The sequence below is a fragment of the Eleginops maclovinus genome, chromosome 3 (assembly GCF_036324505.1).
Source record: "Eleginops maclovinus isolate JMC-PN-2008 ecotype Puerto Natales chromosome 3, JC_Emac_rtc_rv5, whole genome shotgun sequence".
NCBI lineage: Eukaryota > Metazoa > Chordata > Actinopteri > Perciformes > Eleginopidae > Eleginops > Eleginops maclovinus.
The window spans coordinates 10,620,464-10,639,582 of NC_086351.1; the positions used below are offsets into that span (position 1 = coordinate 10,620,464).

The 19,119-nt window shown below is 40.3% G+C and overlaps 1 protein-coding gene and 4 long non-coding RNA genes across 5 annotated transcripts; all 5 read left to right on the forward strand.

Moving 5' to 3' along the window:
• Nucleotides 1-532: 532 nt before the first annotated feature.
• Nucleotides 533-3,885, forward strand: LOC134862089 (zinc finger MYM-type protein 1-like). The gene is made up of 4 exons (XM_063879788.1): nucleotides 533-603; nucleotides 861-959; nucleotides 1,160-1,240; nucleotides 1,417-3,885. The coding sequence occupies exon 4, from the start codon at nucleotides 1,473-1,475 to the stop codon at nucleotides 3,747-3,749; it is 2,277 nt and encodes a 758-aa protein (XP_063735858.1). The 5' UTR covers nucleotides 533-603; nucleotides 861-959; nucleotides 1,160-1,240; nucleotides 1,417-1,472; the 3' UTR covers nucleotides 3,750-3,885.
• A 176-nt stretch (nucleotides 3,886-4,061) lies between these two features.
• Nucleotides 4,062-5,894, forward strand: LOC134862341 (uncharacterized). The gene is made up of 2 exons (XR_010165495.1): nucleotides 4,062-4,210; nucleotides 4,423-5,894. It is a non-coding gene; the product is annotated as an uncharacterized LOC134862341 (long non-coding RNA).
• A 1,675-nt stretch (nucleotides 5,895-7,569) lies between these two features.
• LOC134862404 (uncharacterized) lies at nucleotides 7,570-9,360 on the forward strand. The gene is made up of 2 exons (XR_010165505.1): nucleotides 7,570-7,689; nucleotides 7,889-9,360. It is a non-coding gene; the product is annotated as an uncharacterized LOC134862404 (long non-coding RNA).
• A 1,639-nt stretch (nucleotides 9,361-10,999) lies between these two features.
• LOC134861337 (uncharacterized) lies at nucleotides 11,000-12,799 on the forward strand. The gene is made up of 2 exons (XR_010165393.1): nucleotides 11,000-11,115; nucleotides 11,315-12,799. It is a non-coding gene; the product is annotated as an uncharacterized LOC134861337 (long non-coding RNA).
• A 3,254-nt stretch (nucleotides 12,800-16,053) lies between these two features.
• On the forward strand, nucleotides 16,054-17,894 carry LOC134861212 (uncharacterized). The gene is made up of 2 exons (XR_010165385.1): nucleotides 16,054-16,225; nucleotides 16,425-17,894. It is a non-coding gene; the product is annotated as an uncharacterized LOC134861212 (long non-coding RNA).
• Nucleotides 17,895-19,119: the final 1,225 nt, after the last annotated feature.

Below are 19,119 nucleotides of genomic sequence, written 5' to 3' on the forward strand. Positions count from 1 at the left end.
ATTTACATTTTAACGGTTAACATCCCGGCGCAGATCAGCCACATGAAGAAAACAGCCACTTTAGTGTCAATTAATCCTTTTCTAAACCTATTCTGCTGTTTGTTGTTGTTGGTCTCCATGATAGCTGTAAATACCACTGGACCACCGTTAAAAACTGTACCGATAGCTTTGAGCTTTTTCTATGGGACACAGACAGTACACAGACACACACAGACACACCACGGGTGCGGGGATGGCGCTGTTGCCACTCACAGAATTGATTTCAGGAAAACAGCTCGTCTTAGTGACTGTATTTCTGTTTTCAAACCAGTGAAAACGGGATTATTGTAAGATTTTATTATTATTATTTTTTTTACTTTTTTTTGGTGAAGCAGTGCTTCACCTGTAGTCGTATAGAAACCGCCACTAAACCGCCTAGTAGGAACTGTGTGTAATGCTTTTAATATCTATTTCACCACAATTATCAGACTGTAAAATGATAGGATTTCAAAAGCATTTGAAAAATAACCAAGCTAATCATACAGTACTTATTCTTTCTCCAAGGGGCATTGCTGAAATTTCTTCATCCCGCTCTACCAAGTGTTGTCTCTGGTGCTACTGAAGGTAACGTTCTTTTCTACCTATTATTAGTGCCTTCTATCAACACACTTGATGTTATCAAAAATGACTTTACATTTTTCTAATTCAAGTCATAGTTGTGTGTATTCATTCCACTTGCCCACAGAGTCTTCTGGACATTTCAAATATGTGGGACATTCACTAATGTTAATGAATAACTGAGTTGTTGAGATCAATGCATGCAAAATGTGCAATATAAATAAAAAGAATATTATTTATGTATTTATTTATTTTTGCACCAGGGCCATCAACATCGTCTTCGTCACATGTTTATGAGGAGGAGCAAGTGGAAGACAACATTGCGGCGTCCACACCACTTCCCAGCAGTGGTTCAACAGAAGGTGCATTAAGCCGCACAATTTCAACTTATCACCTATCATAGTGACCCAAAGTTATAGCAGCATGTGCTGTGAAAGTGTATTAAAATGACCATTTGCTATAAAGCGTTACACAAGTAGATCACCATACCTTAAGCATTTAGTTGTCGTACTTCACACATGAAACTGTGCCATGAATTAATTTGTAATTACATATTTTTCAGCAGTGCCATCAACTCCATCACGACTTGAGGAGGAGCAAGTGGAAGCATCCACACCACTTCCCAGCAGTGGTTCAACAGAAGGTGCATTAAGCCGCACAATTTCAACTTATCACCTAACACCCATGTGCTATGAAAGTGTATTAAAATGACCCTTTCTTTTTAAAGCATTATACAAGTAGATCACCATTCCCTAGTTGCTGTACTTACCACATGGCAATTGTGCTATAAATTAATTTGCAACTATATGTTTTCAACAGTGCCATCAACTCCATCTCCACTTCATGAGGAGGACAAAGAGGAAGATGACATTGACATGGCAGAGACCACCCCACCATCCAGAACTGGGGTACCTGTAGGTATTGCAAGCACCACATTAAGTGATGACCCAGGATGTTGGCCCAGTGTCCTAACAAGCAGTATGCGCTGTGAAATAGTCAAAAAAGGACCTGTGCAAATCATGGACATTGAATTCCCGCAAAACTTAGACAATCCTCCTCGAAGATTCACCAAGGACAGTTACAAAAGAACCATGAAAAATGGTGAGAATATACATCGATCGTGGCTGGTGTATTCCATCCACACAGATGGAGTGTTCTGTTTCCCTTGTACTGTTTTCGGGAAGCGTGAGCGTGACAATGCCTTAACGACCTGTGGCTACGGTGGATGGAAGAACCTTTCCTATCGCCTAAAAAAACACGAGTGCACAAAGGTGCACTGTGACAATGTGAAAAAGTGGCACGACCTTCAGAGGAGACTGCAAACCAGTACACTGATTGATCAAAGACAGATGGAGTTGATGCAACTTGAAGTTGAACACTGGAAAGGCGTGATTCGGAGAGTGATTGCCATAGTTTCCCATCTGGCAGAACGCAACCAGGCTTTGAGAGGAACTACCAGTACCGTGTATGATCGCCACAATGGGAATTTTCTGGCTCAAGTGGAACTCCTAGCACAGTTTGATCCGGTAATGAATGAACACATCAGACGAATACAATGCAAAGAGACAAAGGTGCATTACCTGAGTGGAGTCATTCAGAACGAAATCATTCAGCTGGTCGGAGACAAAATCCTACAGGAGATTGCAAGAAGAGTGCACAAAGCAAAATACTTCTCCGTGATCATGGATTGCACTCCTGACATCAGCCACAAGGAACAACTTTCTGTTGTTCTCAGGATTGTCAACTGTGAAACACCTGTTTCTATTGCTGAGCATTTTTTGGGATTTGTACATGTTGAAGACACAACTGGTAAAGGGCTCAGTGAAATCCTGCTTGACCAGTTGGAGAAGCACAACCTCAGCATTTCAGATTGCCGTGGGCAGTCATACGACAATGGCAGCAATATGATGGGCCACAAACAGGGTGTGCAGGCAAGAATTTTAGAGCTGAACAACAAGGCGCTATGCATCCCATGCAGCAGTCACACACTAAATCTGGTTGTGTCAGATGCTGCCAAGTCTTCAGTGTTGTCCATGTCTTTTTTTGGTATGCTGCAACGACTGTACAACCTTTTCAGTTCCTCTGTGCACCGCTGGGCAATTTTGAAGCAGCATGTGAAGCAGCTCACCCTTAAGCCACTTTCAGGGACGAGATGGGAGGCCCGAATTGACAGTGTGAAGGTAGTGCGGTACCATCTACCTGAAATACTAGACGGACTGTCAGCACTGGAGACATATGCTACAGAGAAGGGGGACTCAGAGACCATGTCCTCAGCAAAAAGCTTACATGGTGAGCTTAAAACATGGTCCTTTCTTCTGTGCACAATAACCTGGTACAACGTTTTGTATCAGGTTAACCATATGAGCAAGCTCCTCCAGAGCCCGGATGTTTCAATGCAAACACTGAAAAAAGAAACCGAGGGAGTGACAGAGTACCTAGAAGATTTCAGGGAAAATGGACTCGCATCAAGCCAAACGGATGCAATGGAGATTGCAGAAGATCTGGAAATTGAGAGGAAATTGCCTGAGAAAAGGCAACGTAAAAAGAAAAGGCAGTTCCTTTACGAGAGTACAGATGAAACCCAATCGACCCCAGAAGAGGCCTTCAGAAGGGACTTCTTCCTGCCTTTGGTTGACACTGCCATCACCAGCCTAAAAGACAGATTTTCCAGACTGGAGGGGGTGTATGCCCTGTACGACTTCCTGTTCAGCATTGATATCATGAGGGCCACAATCAAGACTGGGAAATTGCATGAGAGATGCAGGAAAGTGGAACAAACCCTCCATGATATTGATGCAGACGACTTGGCATTGGAGATCAACTCTGCTGTCCACACCTTTCCAGATGAAGTATCCAGGTGCCCATTTAAAATGCTGGACTACATATACAGTGAGAAGCTGTTGGACCTGTACAGCAATTTAAGCATTGCACTGCGCCTACTTCTGACCCTTCCTGTCTCGGTTGCCTCCGGAGAGAGGAGCTTTTCATCTCTGAAGCGCATAAAGAATTACATGAGGTCAACTATGAGCCAAGAGAGGCTCTCTGGACTGGCACTCATGTCAATTGAGAGTGACGTCCGCAGGTCTTTGGACTTGGAGGGGATTGTGTCTGCATTTGCTGAGGCCAAGGGCCGCAAGCAGCAGTTTCAGTAGGAAATAAAAAAAATAATAAAGGCTACTTTTCAGTGTATGTTTGACCTCTTTTGTGATTAAAACGCACAGAATTGCGGAAATTTTTTTTTTAAAGGCCCCCAACAACTTCTTTGCCTAGGGCCCCCAAAATCCTAGAAACGGGCCTGCATCTATGCTACACTCTAGTCATTTAGAGACAGTTTGAGAAACACTTTCAACTATAATATATTAAATTCAAATGTGACATTTTACCAATATACTCACAGACCACTAGGGGTCGCTCACGGACCACCAGTGGTCCGCAGGCCACTCTTTGAGAAAGACTGAGCCGTGTGGACGCAAACACACACACACACACACGAGGCTCCTCCCTCTCACACAGAGAAAGTAGAACAGCAACTGATCAACAGAAGAGAGATCTTACATCTGGAGCTTTGAGGTCACTTGTAGCCCACAGACAGATCCACTGCTGCCGAAACAAGGTAAGGAAGTGATCATTCAGCAGCTGTTGTCTGCATCCTCTCCTGCTTTCATGTTTAACAACTCACAGACAGCTCTATACACACGGTGTTTACTTCACTACGTGTCTTGTCGTTAATGTGGTAGAACAGAGAAAGTAAGAGGTAAAGGATTACTAACGAGTAGAGGGTGTTGTTCTTTCTGTTTTGACATGAAATTATTTGTTTCACTCTAGGACTGCTGTGTAATGGCTGCCCTCAGGGTTTTCCCCTTTCTTTCCGTCTTTCTGCTGCTGGTTCATCAATCATTTGCCAAAAACGACGCTCCCTGCCTTCTCTCCAATTGGAACAACGCCTTCAACACCTTCATGAAGCGCCACATTCGCTCTGGTACTCCTACCACTCTGGACCAGAACCAATGGATGAATTACATCAGTAATAACGGCGGCTGTTCCAGACCAACCCAGTCCTTCCTGCACCCGAACGACCTGGACAAGGTGAAGGCCGTGTGCACACCCAAGGGGGGAGCCGTGTACAAGGACAACCTGTGCATCAGCTGGCAGCCTTTCACTTTTATCACCGTGAGGAGTGAACAAGGGACGTGCGGGATCAAGAGCATCAGAGAGGAAACCAAACATCTGATTCTGGGCTGTGATAAGCTGAGCAATCAGTGCCTGCCAGTCCATTTTGAAGGTAATCCTGACAATATAAAACCAGGAAACAACGCCAAAGGCTGCCAGGACCCAAGCACTGGTGATGCCCCCAGCTTCAAACTGACATGGCTCTGCTTGTTATCCGTTCTTCTTATTATTATTCTCTGTCAAAATTAACTTGAGAAACTCGATAGGACGAAAGGGTCTCGTGGACACATTTGAAAAAAAATAACTTGAATTCGAAAGAGTTTGGCTTTAAAACAGTATTTTATATGAATAGCTAAAATACCAAAATATCAACCATATTTTTTGTAATAATATTTCAATGTATTTTTGTACCACTATTATCTGTTTGTGCCTATCTGTAAGTTTGTATCTGTGACGGATAATCAGGAGTTGGTGTTCCAAAGGCATTTCATTGTATTTACAGCTACAGCAGTTGATGCATAAAGGATGCTTTTTGTGTATTTTACATTAGAAATTTTACATAAAAAAGGGATTTCATTGTATTTAATGCACAGTATGGTTCAGTAAACAGAAGATTTGGAATTCATTTAGACTACTGTCATTTCCACAATGTTTCTGTTCAGTCTGTAATATCTGTAACAGATTATGGCAAAAACGTAACCCTGACCACAAAGCATGTTATACCAATACATTTCAAAATAGACAAACAAGAAGAACAAGAGAAAACTCTCAAGTTTCTGACTTAAATACGTATAAGACTTAAGTTGTGTGACAGTATACAAATATTTTCTACACATGAAGTACCAACATTTGCATGATTCAAATACAAACTCAACCAAAACCACCAATAATCGGCCTCCACATGCGAAGACTGCGAACACACAGATGATGGCAGTATTGCACCAATAGCCCCTCTCAGAAAGAGGTCAAAGAAATCGGGTTAGTGTTTTTCAACCATTTTAGCAGTAAACTGTTTTGAGATTTATGTTGGTGAGGTTGTTGTTTTGTATTCCTCATATCAGTGTTTCCAACTTGTTTCAAATACCCAATGTACGGTATAAACACACAAATAAACCACTTATGTGTCAGATGTTTCTCTCTTTTACACACATATTCTTGAGTGTTTAACCATGCTAAAGTCCGACATTGACTTATCCCTTCATTCTTTAAGATGAAAGATTCAACTTTATTGTCATTGCACAGAGTACAAGTACTAGGACAACAAAATGTGGTCTCTGCATTTGACCCATCCTAGTGTTAGGAGCAGTGGGCTGCCATTATGTACGGCGCCCGGGGAGCAGTGTAGGTAACCAGTGTCTTGCTCAGGGACACCACGGTGGCACTTGGTCTTTCGGGGACTTGAACTGGTGACCTTCCAGTTCCCAGGCCAAGCCCCTATGGACTTCGCCACCACCCGCCCTTACAAAACCGGACTTTAAACCGGACATCTAATCTTTGTTCAAATGTAACCTCTCACAACACTGCATTCACCTCTTAGTGCCATAGGGCAACAATTATGCAGACTCTCCTCTCTGTAGATTGTTTTTGTATTCTTAGTAATTGGTGATTTTATTTGTTATTCGATTATTCGGCACATATTTATTAAGAGGAGTCACCACATAAGCACAATGTGTACACAGAGGTTTTAAAACTAGATTTGGTTTAAGGGCCCCTCTACAAGATTATGTTGTGTGGCCTCAACAACTTAAAATGTTAAGTATTGCTCATTAAATGCTAGTTATTATGCTCTTTCACAGAGGTGTAAAGTAGCTAAATAGATTTACTCAAGTACTGCACTTAAGTACAATTTTGAGATACTTGTACTTTACTTGAGTATTTCCATTTAATGCTACTTTGTACTTCTACTCCTCTATAAATCAGAGGTAAATAGTGTACTTTTACTCAACTACATATATGCATTACCTTTAGTTACTGTGCAGATTTGGATTAATAATGTGAAATATAATCAACACTTAAATCAGTCTTTAGTTACACCAATTCACAAGCTACAAATTAATTAAAACCAGCTGCATATTTACAAGTTTGATAAAACTTTAATGCATCAATAATTATAATCAAAACATATCATATGTATTATTCTGAAATTAACCAATCTGCAGAATGAGTACTTTTACTTTTAGTACTTTAAGTAGATTTTGATGCTGACACTTTTCTACTTTTAATGAGTAACATTTTGATTGAGGGACTTTTACTTGTAATAGAGTATTCCTACACTTTAGTACTTCTACTTTTACTCAAGTACTAGATCAGAGTACTTCTCCCACCTCGGCTTTTTTATTGTTATTTGTTATTTGTTATTCTGCTGTGTGCATGTATGTGACTAATAAAGAGGGTTTCATCCCCCGATTCTTCAGATTTGTACAACTTGTGGTGAGGTCCTAAAACCTGCCGAAGTAAATCATAAGAGAAAAATATGCAATTCATGTCACTTGTTGGCATGCGTTTCCACAAAAACACAATGCTGCACAACAAACAGCAGTGCTGAGTCATCACGTTGGTACTTGAGTTATTCAAAGATAGCGAAGTGCACACCTTAAAAAGTATGTATAGCTGTAACACCATCATGCCTCCCCTTGCTCTAGAGCACAGCCGCGTGGACGCAAACACACACACACACACACACACACACACACACACACACACACACACACACACACACACACACACACACACACACACACACACACACACACACACACACACACACACACACACACACACACACACACACACACACACGAGGCTCCTCCCTCTCACACAGAGAAAGGTAGAACAGCAACTGATCAACAGAAGAGAGATCTTACATCTGCAGCTTTGAGGTCACTTGTAGCCCACAGACAGATCCACTGCTGCCAAAACAAGGTAAGGAAGTGATCATTCTGCATCCTCTCCTGCTTTCATGTTTAACAACTCACAGACAGCTCTATACACACAGTGTTTACTTCACTACATGTCTTGTCGTTCATGTGGTAGAACAGAGAAAGTAAGAGGTAAAGGATTACTAACGAGTAGAGGGTGTTGTTCTTTCTGTTTTGACATGAAATTATTTGTTTCACTCTAGGACTGCTGTGTAATGGCTGCCCTCAGGATTTTCCCCTTTCTTTCCGTCTTTCTGCTGCTGGTTCATCAATCATTTGCCAAAAACGACGCTCCCTGCCTTCTCTCCAATTGGAACAACGCCTTCAACACCTTCATGAAGCGCCACATTCGCTCTGGTACTCCTACCACTCTGGACCAGAACCAATGGATGAATTACATCAGGAATAACGGCGGCTGTTCCAGACCAACCCAGTCCTTCCTGCACCCGAACGACCTGGACAAGGTGAAGGCCGTGTGCACACCCAAGGGGGGAGCCGTGTACAAGGACAACCTGTGCATCAGCTGGCAGCCTTTCACTTTTATCACCGTGAGGAGTGAACAAGGGACGTGCGGGATCAAGAGCATCAGAGAGGAAACCAAACATCTGATTCTGGGCTGTGATAAGCTGAGCAATCAGTGCCTGCCAGTCCATTTTGAAGGTAATCCTGACAATATAAAACCAGGAAACAACGCCAAAGGCTGCCAGGACCCAAGCACTGGTGATGCCCCCAGCTTCAAACTGACATGGCTCTGCTTGTTATCCGTTCTTCTTATTATTATTCTCTGTCAAAATTAACTTGAGAAACTCGATAGGACGAAAGGGTCTCGTGGACACATTTGAAAAAAAATAACTTGAATTCGAAAGAGTTTGGCTTTAAAACAGTATTTTATATGAATAGCTAAAATACCAAAATATCAACCATATTTTTTGTAATAATATTTCAATGTATTTTTGTACCACTATTATCTGTTTGTGCCTATCTGTAAGTTTGTATCTGTGACGGATAATCAGGAGTTGGTGTTCCAAAGGCATTTCATTGTATTTACAGCTACAGCAGTTGATGCATAAAGGATGCTTTTTGTGTATTTTACATTAGAAATTTTACATAAAAAAGGGATTTCATTGTATTTAATGCACAGTATGGTTCCGTAAACAGAAGATTTGGAATTCATTTAGACTACTGTCATTTCCACAATGTTTCTGTTCAGTCTGTAATATCTGTAACAGATTATGGCAAAAACGTAACCCTGACCACAAAGCATGTTATACCAATACATTTCAAAATAGACAAACAAGAAGAACAAGAGAAAACTCTCAAGTTTCTGTCTTAAATACGTGTAAGACTTAAGTTGTGTGACAGTATACAAATATTTTCTACACATGAAGTACCAACATTTGCATGATTCAAATACAAACTCAACCAAAACCACCAATAATCGGCCTCCACATGCGAAGACTGCGAACACACAGATGATGGCAGTATTGCACCAATAGCCCCTCTCAGAAAGAGGTCAAAGAAATCGGGTTAGTGTTTTTCAACCATTTTAGCAGTAAACTGTTTTGAGATTTATGTTGGTGAGGTTGTTGTTTTGTATTCCTCATATCAGTGTTTCCAACTTGTTTCAAATACCCAATGTACGGTATAAACACACAAATAAACCACTTATGTGTCAGATGTTTCTCTCTTTTACACACATATTCTTGAGTGTTTAACCATGCTAAAGTCCGACATTGACTTATCCCTTCATTCTTTAAGATGAAAGATTCAACTTTATTGTCATTGCACAGAGTACAAGTACTAGGACAACAAAATGTGGTCTCTGCATTTGACCCATCCTAGTGTTAGGAGCAGTGGGCTGCCATTATGTACGGCGCCCGGGGAGCAGTGTAGGTAACCAGTGTCTTGCTCAGGGACACCACGGTGGCACTTGGTCTTTCGGGGACTTGAACTGGTGACCTTCCAGTTCCCAGGCCAAGCCCCTATGGACTTCGCCACCACCGCCCTTACAAAACCGGACTTTAAACCGGACATCTAATCTTTGTTCAAATGTAACCTCTCACAACACTGCATTCACCTCTTAGTGCCATAGGGCAACAATTATGCAGACTCTCCTCTCTGTAGATTGTTTTTGTATTCTTAGTAATTGGTGATTTTATTTGTTATTCGATTATTCGGCACATATTTATTAAGAGGAGTCACCACATAAGCACAATGTGTACACAGAGGTTTTAAAACTAGATTTGGTTTAAGGGCCCCTCTACAAGATTATGTTGTGTGGCCTCAACAACTTAAAATGTTAAGTATTGCTCATTAAATGCTAGTTATTATGCTCTTTCACAGAGGTGTAAAGTAGCTAAATAGATTTATTCTAAGTACTGCACTTAAGTACAATTTTGAGATACTTGTACTTTACTTGAGTATTTCCATTTAATGCTACTTTTTACTTCTACTCCACTTTAAATCAGAGGTAAATAGTGTACTTTTACTCAACAACATATATGTATTACCTTTAGTTACTGTGCAGATTTGGATTAATAATGTGAAATATAATCAACACTTAAATCAGACTTTAGTTACACCAATTCACAAGCTACAAATTAATTAAAACCAGCTGCATATTTACAAGTTTGATAAAACTTTAATGCATCAATAATTATAATCAAAACATATCATATGTATTATTCTGAAATTAACCAATCTGCAGAATGAGTACTTTTACTTTTAGTACTTTAAGTAGATTTTGATGCTGACACTTTTCTACTTTTAATGAGTAACATTTTGATTGAGGGACTTTTATTCCTACACTTTAGTACTTCTACTTTTACTCAAGTACTAGATCAGAGTACTTCTCCCACCTCGGCTTTTTTATTGTTATTTGTTATTTGTTATTCTGCTGTGTGCATGTATGTGACTAATAAAGAGGGTTTCATCCTCCGATTCTTCAGATTTGTACAACTTGTGGTGAGGTCCTAAAACCTGCCGAAGTAAATCATAAGAGAAAAATATGCAATTCATGTCACTTGTTGGCATGCGTTTCCACAAAAACACAATGCTGCACAACAAACAGCAGTGCTGAGTCATCACGTTGGTACTTGAGTTATTCAAAGATAGCGAAGTGCACACCTTAAAAAGTATGTATAGCTGTAACACCATCATGCCTCCCCTTGCTCTAGAGCACAGCCGCGTGGACGCAAACACACACACACACACACACACACACACACACACACACACACACACACACACACACACACACACACACACACACACACACACACACACACACACACACACACACACACACGAGGCTCCTCCCTCTCACACAGAGAAAGGTAGAACAGCAACTGATCAACAGAAGAGAGATCTTACATCTGGAGCTTTGAGGTCACTTGTAGCCCACAGACAGATCCACTGCTGCCAAAACAAGGTAAGGAAGTGATCATTCTGCATCCTCTCCTGCTTTCATGTTTAACAACTCACAGACAGCTCTATACACACAGTGTTTACTTCACTACATGTCTTGTCGTTCATGTGGTAGAACAGAGAAAGTAAGAGGTAAAGGATTACTAACGAGTAGAGGGTGTTGTTCTTTCTGTTTTGACATGAAATTATTTGTTTCACTCTAGGACTGCTGTGTAATGGCTGCCCTCAGGGTTTTCCCCTTTCTTTCCGTCTTTCTGCTGCTGGTTCATCAATCATTTGCCAAAAACGACGCTCCCTGCCAACTCTCCAATTGGAACAACGCCTTCAACACCTTCATGAAGCGCCACATTCGCTCTGGTACTCCTACCACTCTGGACCAGAACCAATGGATGAATTACATCAGGAATAACGGCGGCTGTTCCAGACCAACCCAGTCCTTCCTGCACCCGAACGACCTGGACAAGGTGAAGGCCGTGTGCACACCCAAGGGGGGAGCCGTGTACAAGGACAACCTGTGCATCAGCTGGCAGCCTTTCACTTTTATCACCGTGAGGAGTGAACAAGGGACGTGCGGGATCAAGAGCATCAGAGAGGAAACCAAACATCTGATTCTGGGCTGTGATAAGCTGAGCAATCAGTGCCTGCCAGTCCATTTTGAAGGTAATCCTGACAATATAAAACCAGGAAACAACGCCAAAGGCTGCCAGGACCCAAGCACTGGTGATGCCCCCAGCTTCAAACTGACATGGCTCTGCTTGTTATCCGTTCTTCTTATTATTATTCTCTGTCAAAATTAACTTGAGAAACTCGATAGGACGAAAGGGTCTCGTGGACACATTTGAAAAAAAATAACTTGAATTCGAAAGAGTTTGGCTTTAAAACAGTATTTTATATGAATAGCTAAAATACCAAAATATCAACCATATTTTTTGTAATAATATTTCAATGTATTTTTGTACCACTATTATCTGTTTGTGCCTATCTGTAAGTTTGTATCTGTGACGGATAATCAGCAGTTGGTGTTCCAAAGGCATTTCATTGTATTTACAGTACAGCAGTTGATGCATAAAGGATGCTTTTTGTGTATTTTACATTACAATGGCATGTAAAAAATTGCTATAAAAAAGGGATTTCATTGTATTTAATGCACAGTATGGTTCAGTAAACAGAAGATTTGGAATTGATTTAGACTACTGTCATTTCCACAATGTTTCTGTTCAGTCTGTAATATCTGTAACAGATTATGGCAAAAACGTAACCCTGACCACAAAGCATGTTATACCAATACATTTCAAAATAGACAAACAAGAAGAACAAGAGAAAACTCTCAAGTTTCTGTCTTAAATACGTGTAAGACTTAAGTTGTGTGACAGTATACAAATATTTTCTACACATGAAGTAGGCTACCAACATTTGCATGATTCAAATACAAACTCAACCAAAACCACCAATAATCGGCCTCCACATGCGAAGACTGCGAACACACAGATGATGGCAGTATTGCACCAATAGCCCCTCTCAGAAAGAGGTCAAAGAAATCGGGTTAGTGTTTTTCAACCATTTTAGCAGTAAACTGTTTTGAGATTTATGTTGGTGAGGTTGTTTTGTATTCCTCATATCAGTGTTTCCAACTTGTTTCAAATACCCAATGTACGGTATAAACACACAAATAAACCACTTATGTGTCAGATGTTTCTCTCTTTTACACACATATTCTTGAGTGTTTAACCATGCTAAAGTCCGACATTGACTTATCCCTTCATTCTTTAAGATGAAAGATTCAACTTTATTGTCATTGCACAGAGTACAAGTACTAGGACAACAAAATGTGGTCTCTGCGTTTGACCCATCCTAGTGTTAAGAGCAGTGGGCTGCCATTATGTACGGCGCCCGGGGAGCAGTGTAGGTAACCAGTGTCTTGCTCAGGGACACTACGGTGGCACTTGGTCTTTCGGGGACTTGAACTGGTGACCTTCCAGTTCCCAGGCCAAGCCCCTATGGACTTCGCCACCACCGGACTTTAAACCGGACATGTAATCTTTGTTCAAATGTAACCTCTCACAACACTGCATTCACCTCTTAGTGCCATAGGGCAACAATTATGCAGACTCTCCTCTCTGTAGATTGTTTTTGTATTCTTAGTAATTGGTGATTTTATTTGTTATTCGATTATTCGGCACATATTTATTAAGAGGAGTCACCACGTAAGCACAATGTGTACACAGAGGTTTTAAAACTAGATTTGGTTTAAGGGCCCCTCTACAAGATTATGTTGTGTGGCCTCAACAACTTAAAATGTTAAGTATTGCTCATTAAATGCTAGTTATTATGCTCTTTCACAGAGGTGTAAAGTAGCTAAATAGATTTATTCTAAGTACTGCACTTAAGTACAATTTTGAGATACTTGTACTTTACTTGGGTGTTCCATTTAATGCTACTTTTTACTTCTACTCCACTATAAATCAGAGGTAAATAGTGTACTTTTACTCAACTACATATATTTATTACCTTTAGTTACTGTGCAGATTTGGATTAATAATGTGAAATATAATCAACACTTAAATCAGACTTTAGTTACACCAATTCACAAGCTACAAATTAATTAAAACCAGCTGCATATTTACAAGTTTGATAAAACTTTAATGCATCAATAATTATAATCAAAACATATCATATGTATTATTCTGAAATTAACCAATCTGCAGAATGAGTACTTTTACTTTTAGTACTTTAAGTAGATTTTGATGCTGACACTTTTCTACTTTTAATGAGTAACATTTTGATTGAGGGACTTTTATTCCTACACTTTAGTACTTCTACTTTTACTCAAGTACTAGATCAGAGTACTTCTCCCACCTCGGCTTTTTTATTGTTATTTGTTATTTGTTATTCTGCTGTGTGCATGTACAGTGGTATGCAAAAGTTTGGGCACCCCTCTGAGATTTCATGACAATTTGCTTTTCCTTTATAATAGAAGATCACAGCAACAACATTTGTTTTCCTACAAAGATGTAGACGTTTTAGTGTTTTCCAGACCAAAATTCTTAGGGTAGCATTACATAGTTTTATTATAATAAAATAAAATGCAAAAAATGGGATGTGCAAAAGTTTGGGCACCCTTATAAATAGCATTCATTTCAACACCTGTACGGATTTATAGCTGACAGGTTGCTGCACAAAATTGCTTTGATTAGCTCATTAGACCTTCAATTACAAAGACAGGTGGAACCAATCATGAAAAAGGCTATTTAACATAGGTAATAGCTGGCTGTGCCTGGCCTAGGTTCTTTCTTAGGGAGTGGCAAGATGGGGACCTCAAAACAACTCTCCACTGACCTGAAAGCTAAGATAATCCAACATTATAAATTAGGAGAAGGGTACAAAAAATTATCTGACAGGTTTAAACTGTCTGTCTCCACAGTCAGAAACGTAGTTGTGAAATGGAAGGCCACAGGAACAGTCCGTGTGAAGGAAAGATGTGGTAGGCCGACAAAAATAGGGGAAAGGCACAGGCGAAGGATGGTGAAAATGGTCACAGAGAAGCCACAGACCACCTCCAGAGAACTACAACAACATCTGGCTGCTGATGGTGTAGTTGTTCACCGTTCCACAATCCAGCGTACTTTGCACCAGGAAGAGCTCATTGGAAGGGTGATGTGCAAAAAGCCTTTCCTGAGTGTTAATCACAAGAAGAGTCGCATGAGGTATGCAAAAGCACATCTGGACAAGCCAGAAGCATTTTGGAACAAAATACTGTGGTCAGATGAGACCAAGATTGAGTTATTTGGTCATAACATGAACAGGTATGCATGGCGAAAAAAACACACTGCATTCAATGAAAAGAACTTGTTGCCCACTGTAAAATTTGGTGGAGGATCTATCATGTTATGGGGCTGTGTGGCTAGCACAGGTACTGGAAAACTTGTTAAAGTTGAGGGCCACATGAATTCCTTACAGTACCAGGAGATTCTTGACAAGAATGTTCTAGAGTCAGTCACAAAGTTGAAGCTACGCCGGGGTTGGATTTTTCAGCAGGACAATGATCCTAAGCACCGATCAAAATCCACCAAGGAATTCATGCAGAAGCACAGGTACAATGTTCTGGAATGGCCATCCCAGTCCCCAGACCTTAACATCATTGAAAATGTATGGATTTATTTGAAGAAGGCTGTCCATGCACGGAGGCCAAGAAACCTGACTGAACTGGAGACGTTTTGTGTGGAAGAATGGGCCAAAATACCACCTGCCAGGCTTAAGGGACTTGTCTGTGGCTACAGGAGGCGTCTACAGGCCGTTATTGCAGCAAAAGGAGGCAATACTAAATATTAATGGAATTATTTCTTAGGGGTGCCCAAATTTATGCACATGCCTATTTTTGTTTGAATGCACATAAACATGTTTCTGTTTGACCAATAAAAGTTATTTCACTACTGAGATGTTTCTGTTACCATAAGGTATAACATATGTTAAAATGAAGTTGCTGCTTCAAAAGCTCAGCAAGTGACAAACTGATGCAGTGGTTTTCCTAAGGGGTGCCCAAACTTTTGCATACCACTGTATGTGACTAATAAAGAGGGTTTCATCCTCCGATTCTTCAGATTTGTACAACTTGTGGTGAGGTCCTAAAACCTGCCGAAGTAAATCATAAGAGAAAAATATGCAATTCATGTCACTTGTTGGCATGCGTTTCCACAAAAACACAATGCTGCACAACAAACAGCAGTGCTGAGTCATCACGTTGGTACTTGAGTTATTCAAAGATAGCGAAGTGCACACCTTAAAAAGTATGTATAGCTGTAACACCATCATGCCTCCCCTTGCTCTAGAGCACAGCCGCGTGGACGCAAACACACACACACACACACACACACACACACACACACACACACACACACACACACACACACACACACACACACACACACACACACACACACACACACACACACACACACACACACACACACACACACACACACACACACACACACGAGGCTCCTCCCTCTCACACAGAGAAAGGTAGAACAGCAACTGATCAACAGAAGAGAGATCTTACATCTGGAGCTTTGAGGTCACTTGTAGCCCACAGACAGATCCACTGCTGCCGAAACAAGGTAAGGAAGTGATCATTCTGCATCCTCTCCTGCTTTCATGTTTAACAACTCACAGACAGCTCTATACACACAGTGTTTACTTCACTACATGTCTTGTCGTTCATGTGGTAGAACAGAGAAAGTAAGAGGTAAAGGATTACTAACGAGTAGAGGGTGTTGTTCTTTCTGTTTTGACATGAAATTATTTGTTTCACTCTAGGACTGCTGTGTAATGGCTGCCCTCAGGGTTTTCCCCTTTCTTTCCGTCTTTCTGCTGCTGGTTCATCAATCATTTGCCAAAAACGACGCTCCCTGCCAACTCTCCAATTGGAACAACGCCTTCAACACCTTCATGAAGCGCCACATTCGCTCTGGTACTCCTACCACTCTGGACCAGAACCAATGGATGAATTACATCAGGAATAACGGCGGCTGTTCCAGACCAACCCAGTCCTTCCTGCACCCGAACGACCTGGACAAGGTGAAGGCTGTGTGCACACCCAAGGGGGGAGCCGTGTACAAGGACAACCTGTGCATCAGCTGGCAGCCTTTCACTTTTATCACCGTGAGGAGTGAACAAGGGACATGCGGGATCAAGAGCATCAGAGAGGAAACCAAACATCTGATTCTGGGCTGTGACAAGCTGAGCAATCAGTGCCTGCCAGTCCATTTTGAAGGTAATCCTGACAATATAAAACCAGGAAACAACGCCAAAGGCTGCCAGGACCCAAGCACTGGTGATGCCCCCAGCTTCAAACTGACATGGCTCTGCTTGTTATCCGTTCTTCTTATTATTATTCTCTGTCAAAATTAACTTGAGAAACTCGATAGGACGAAAGGGTCTCGTGGACACATTTTTAAAAAAAAAACTTGAATTCGAAAGAGTTTGGCTTTAAAACAGTATTTTATATGAATAGCTAAAATACCAAAATATCAACCATATTTTTTGTAATAATATTTCAATGTATTTTTGTACCACTATTATCTGTTTGTGCCTATCTGTAAGTTTGTATCTGTGACGGATAATCAGAGTTGGTGTTCCAAAGGCATTCATTGTATTTACAGCTACAGCAGTTGATGCATAAAGGATGCTTTTTGTGTATTTTACATTAGAAATTTTACATAAAAAAGGGATTTCATTGTATTTAATGCACAGTATGGTTCAGTAAACAGAAGATTTGGAATTCATTTAGACTACTGTCATTTCCACAATGTTTCTGTTCAGTCTGTAATATCTGTAACAGATTATGGCAAAAACGTAACCCTGACCACAAAGCATGTTATACCAATACATTTCAAAATAGACAAACAAGAAGAACAAGAGAAAACTCTCAAGTTTCTGTCTTAAATACGAATAAGACTTAAGTTGTGTGACAGTATACAAATATTTTCTACACATGAAGTACCAACATTTGCATGATTCAAATACAAACTCAACCAAAACCACCAATAATCGGCCTCCACATGCGAAGACTGCGAACACACAGATGATGGCAGTATTGCACCAATAGCCCCTCTCAGAAAGAGGTCAAAGAAATCGGGTTAGTGTTTTTCAACCATTTTAGCAGTAAACTGTTTTGAGATTTATGTTGGTGAGGTTGTTGTTTTGTATTCCTCATATCAGTGTTTCCAACTTGTTTCAAATACCCAATGTACGGTATAAACACACAAATAAACCACTTATGTGTCAGATGTTTCTCTCTTTTACACACATATTCTTGAGTGTTTAACCATGCTAAAGTCCGACATTGACTTATCCCTTCATTCTTTAAGATGAAAGATTCAACTTTATTGTCATTGCACAGAGTACAAGTACTAGGACAACGAAATGTGGTCTCTGCATTTGACCCATCCTAGTGTTAGGAGCAGTGGGCTGCCATTATGTACGGCGCCCGGGGAGCAGTGTAGGTAACCAGTGTCTTGCTCAGGGACACCACGGTGGCACTTGGTCTTTCGGGGACTTGAACTGGTGACCTTCCAGTTCCCAGGCCAAGCCCCTATGGACTTCGCCACCACCGCCCTTACAAAACCGGACTTTAAACCGGACATCTAATCTTTGTTCAAATGTAACCTCTCACAACACTGCATTCACCTCTTAGTGCCATAGGGCAACAATTATGCAGACTCTCCTCTCTGTAGATTGTTTTTGTATTCTTAGTAATTGGTGATTTTATTTGTTATTCGATTATTCGGCACATATTTATTAAGAGGAGTCACCACGTAAGCACAATGTGTACACAGAGGTTTTAAAACTAGATTTGGTTTAAGGGCCCCTCTACAAGATTATGTTGTGTGGCCTCAACAACTTAAAATGTTAAGTATTGCTCATTAAATGCTAGTTATTATGCTCTTTCACAGAGGTGTAAAGTAGCTAAATAGATTTATTCTAAGTACTGCACTTAAGTACAATTTTGAGATACTTGTACTTTACTTGAGTATTTCCATTTAATGCTACTTTTTACTTCTACTCCACTATAAATCAGAGGTAAATAGTGTACTTTTACTCAACTACATATATTTATTACCTTTAGTTACTGTGCAGATTTGGATTAATAATGTGAAATATAATCAACACTTAAATCAGACTTTAGTTACACCAATTCACAAGCTACAAATTAATTAAAACCAGCTGCATATTTACAAGTTTGATAAAACTTTAATGCATCAATAACTTAATCAAAACATATCATATGTATTATTCTGAAATTAACCAATCTGCAGAATGAGTACTTTTACTTTTAGTACTTTAAGTAGATTTTGATGCTGACACTTTTCTACTTTTAATGAGTAACATTTTGATTGAGGGACTTTTACTTGTAATAGAGTATTCCTACACTTTAGTACTTCTACTTTTACTCAAGTACTAGATCAGAGTACTTCTCCCACCTCGGCTTTTTTTATTGTTATTTGTTAGC

Coding starts and splice junctions, on each gene's coding strand:
- LOC134862089 (XM_063879788.1), top strand. CDS start 1,473: ATGGCAGAGACCACCCCACCATCCAGAACTGGGGTACCTGTAGGTATT.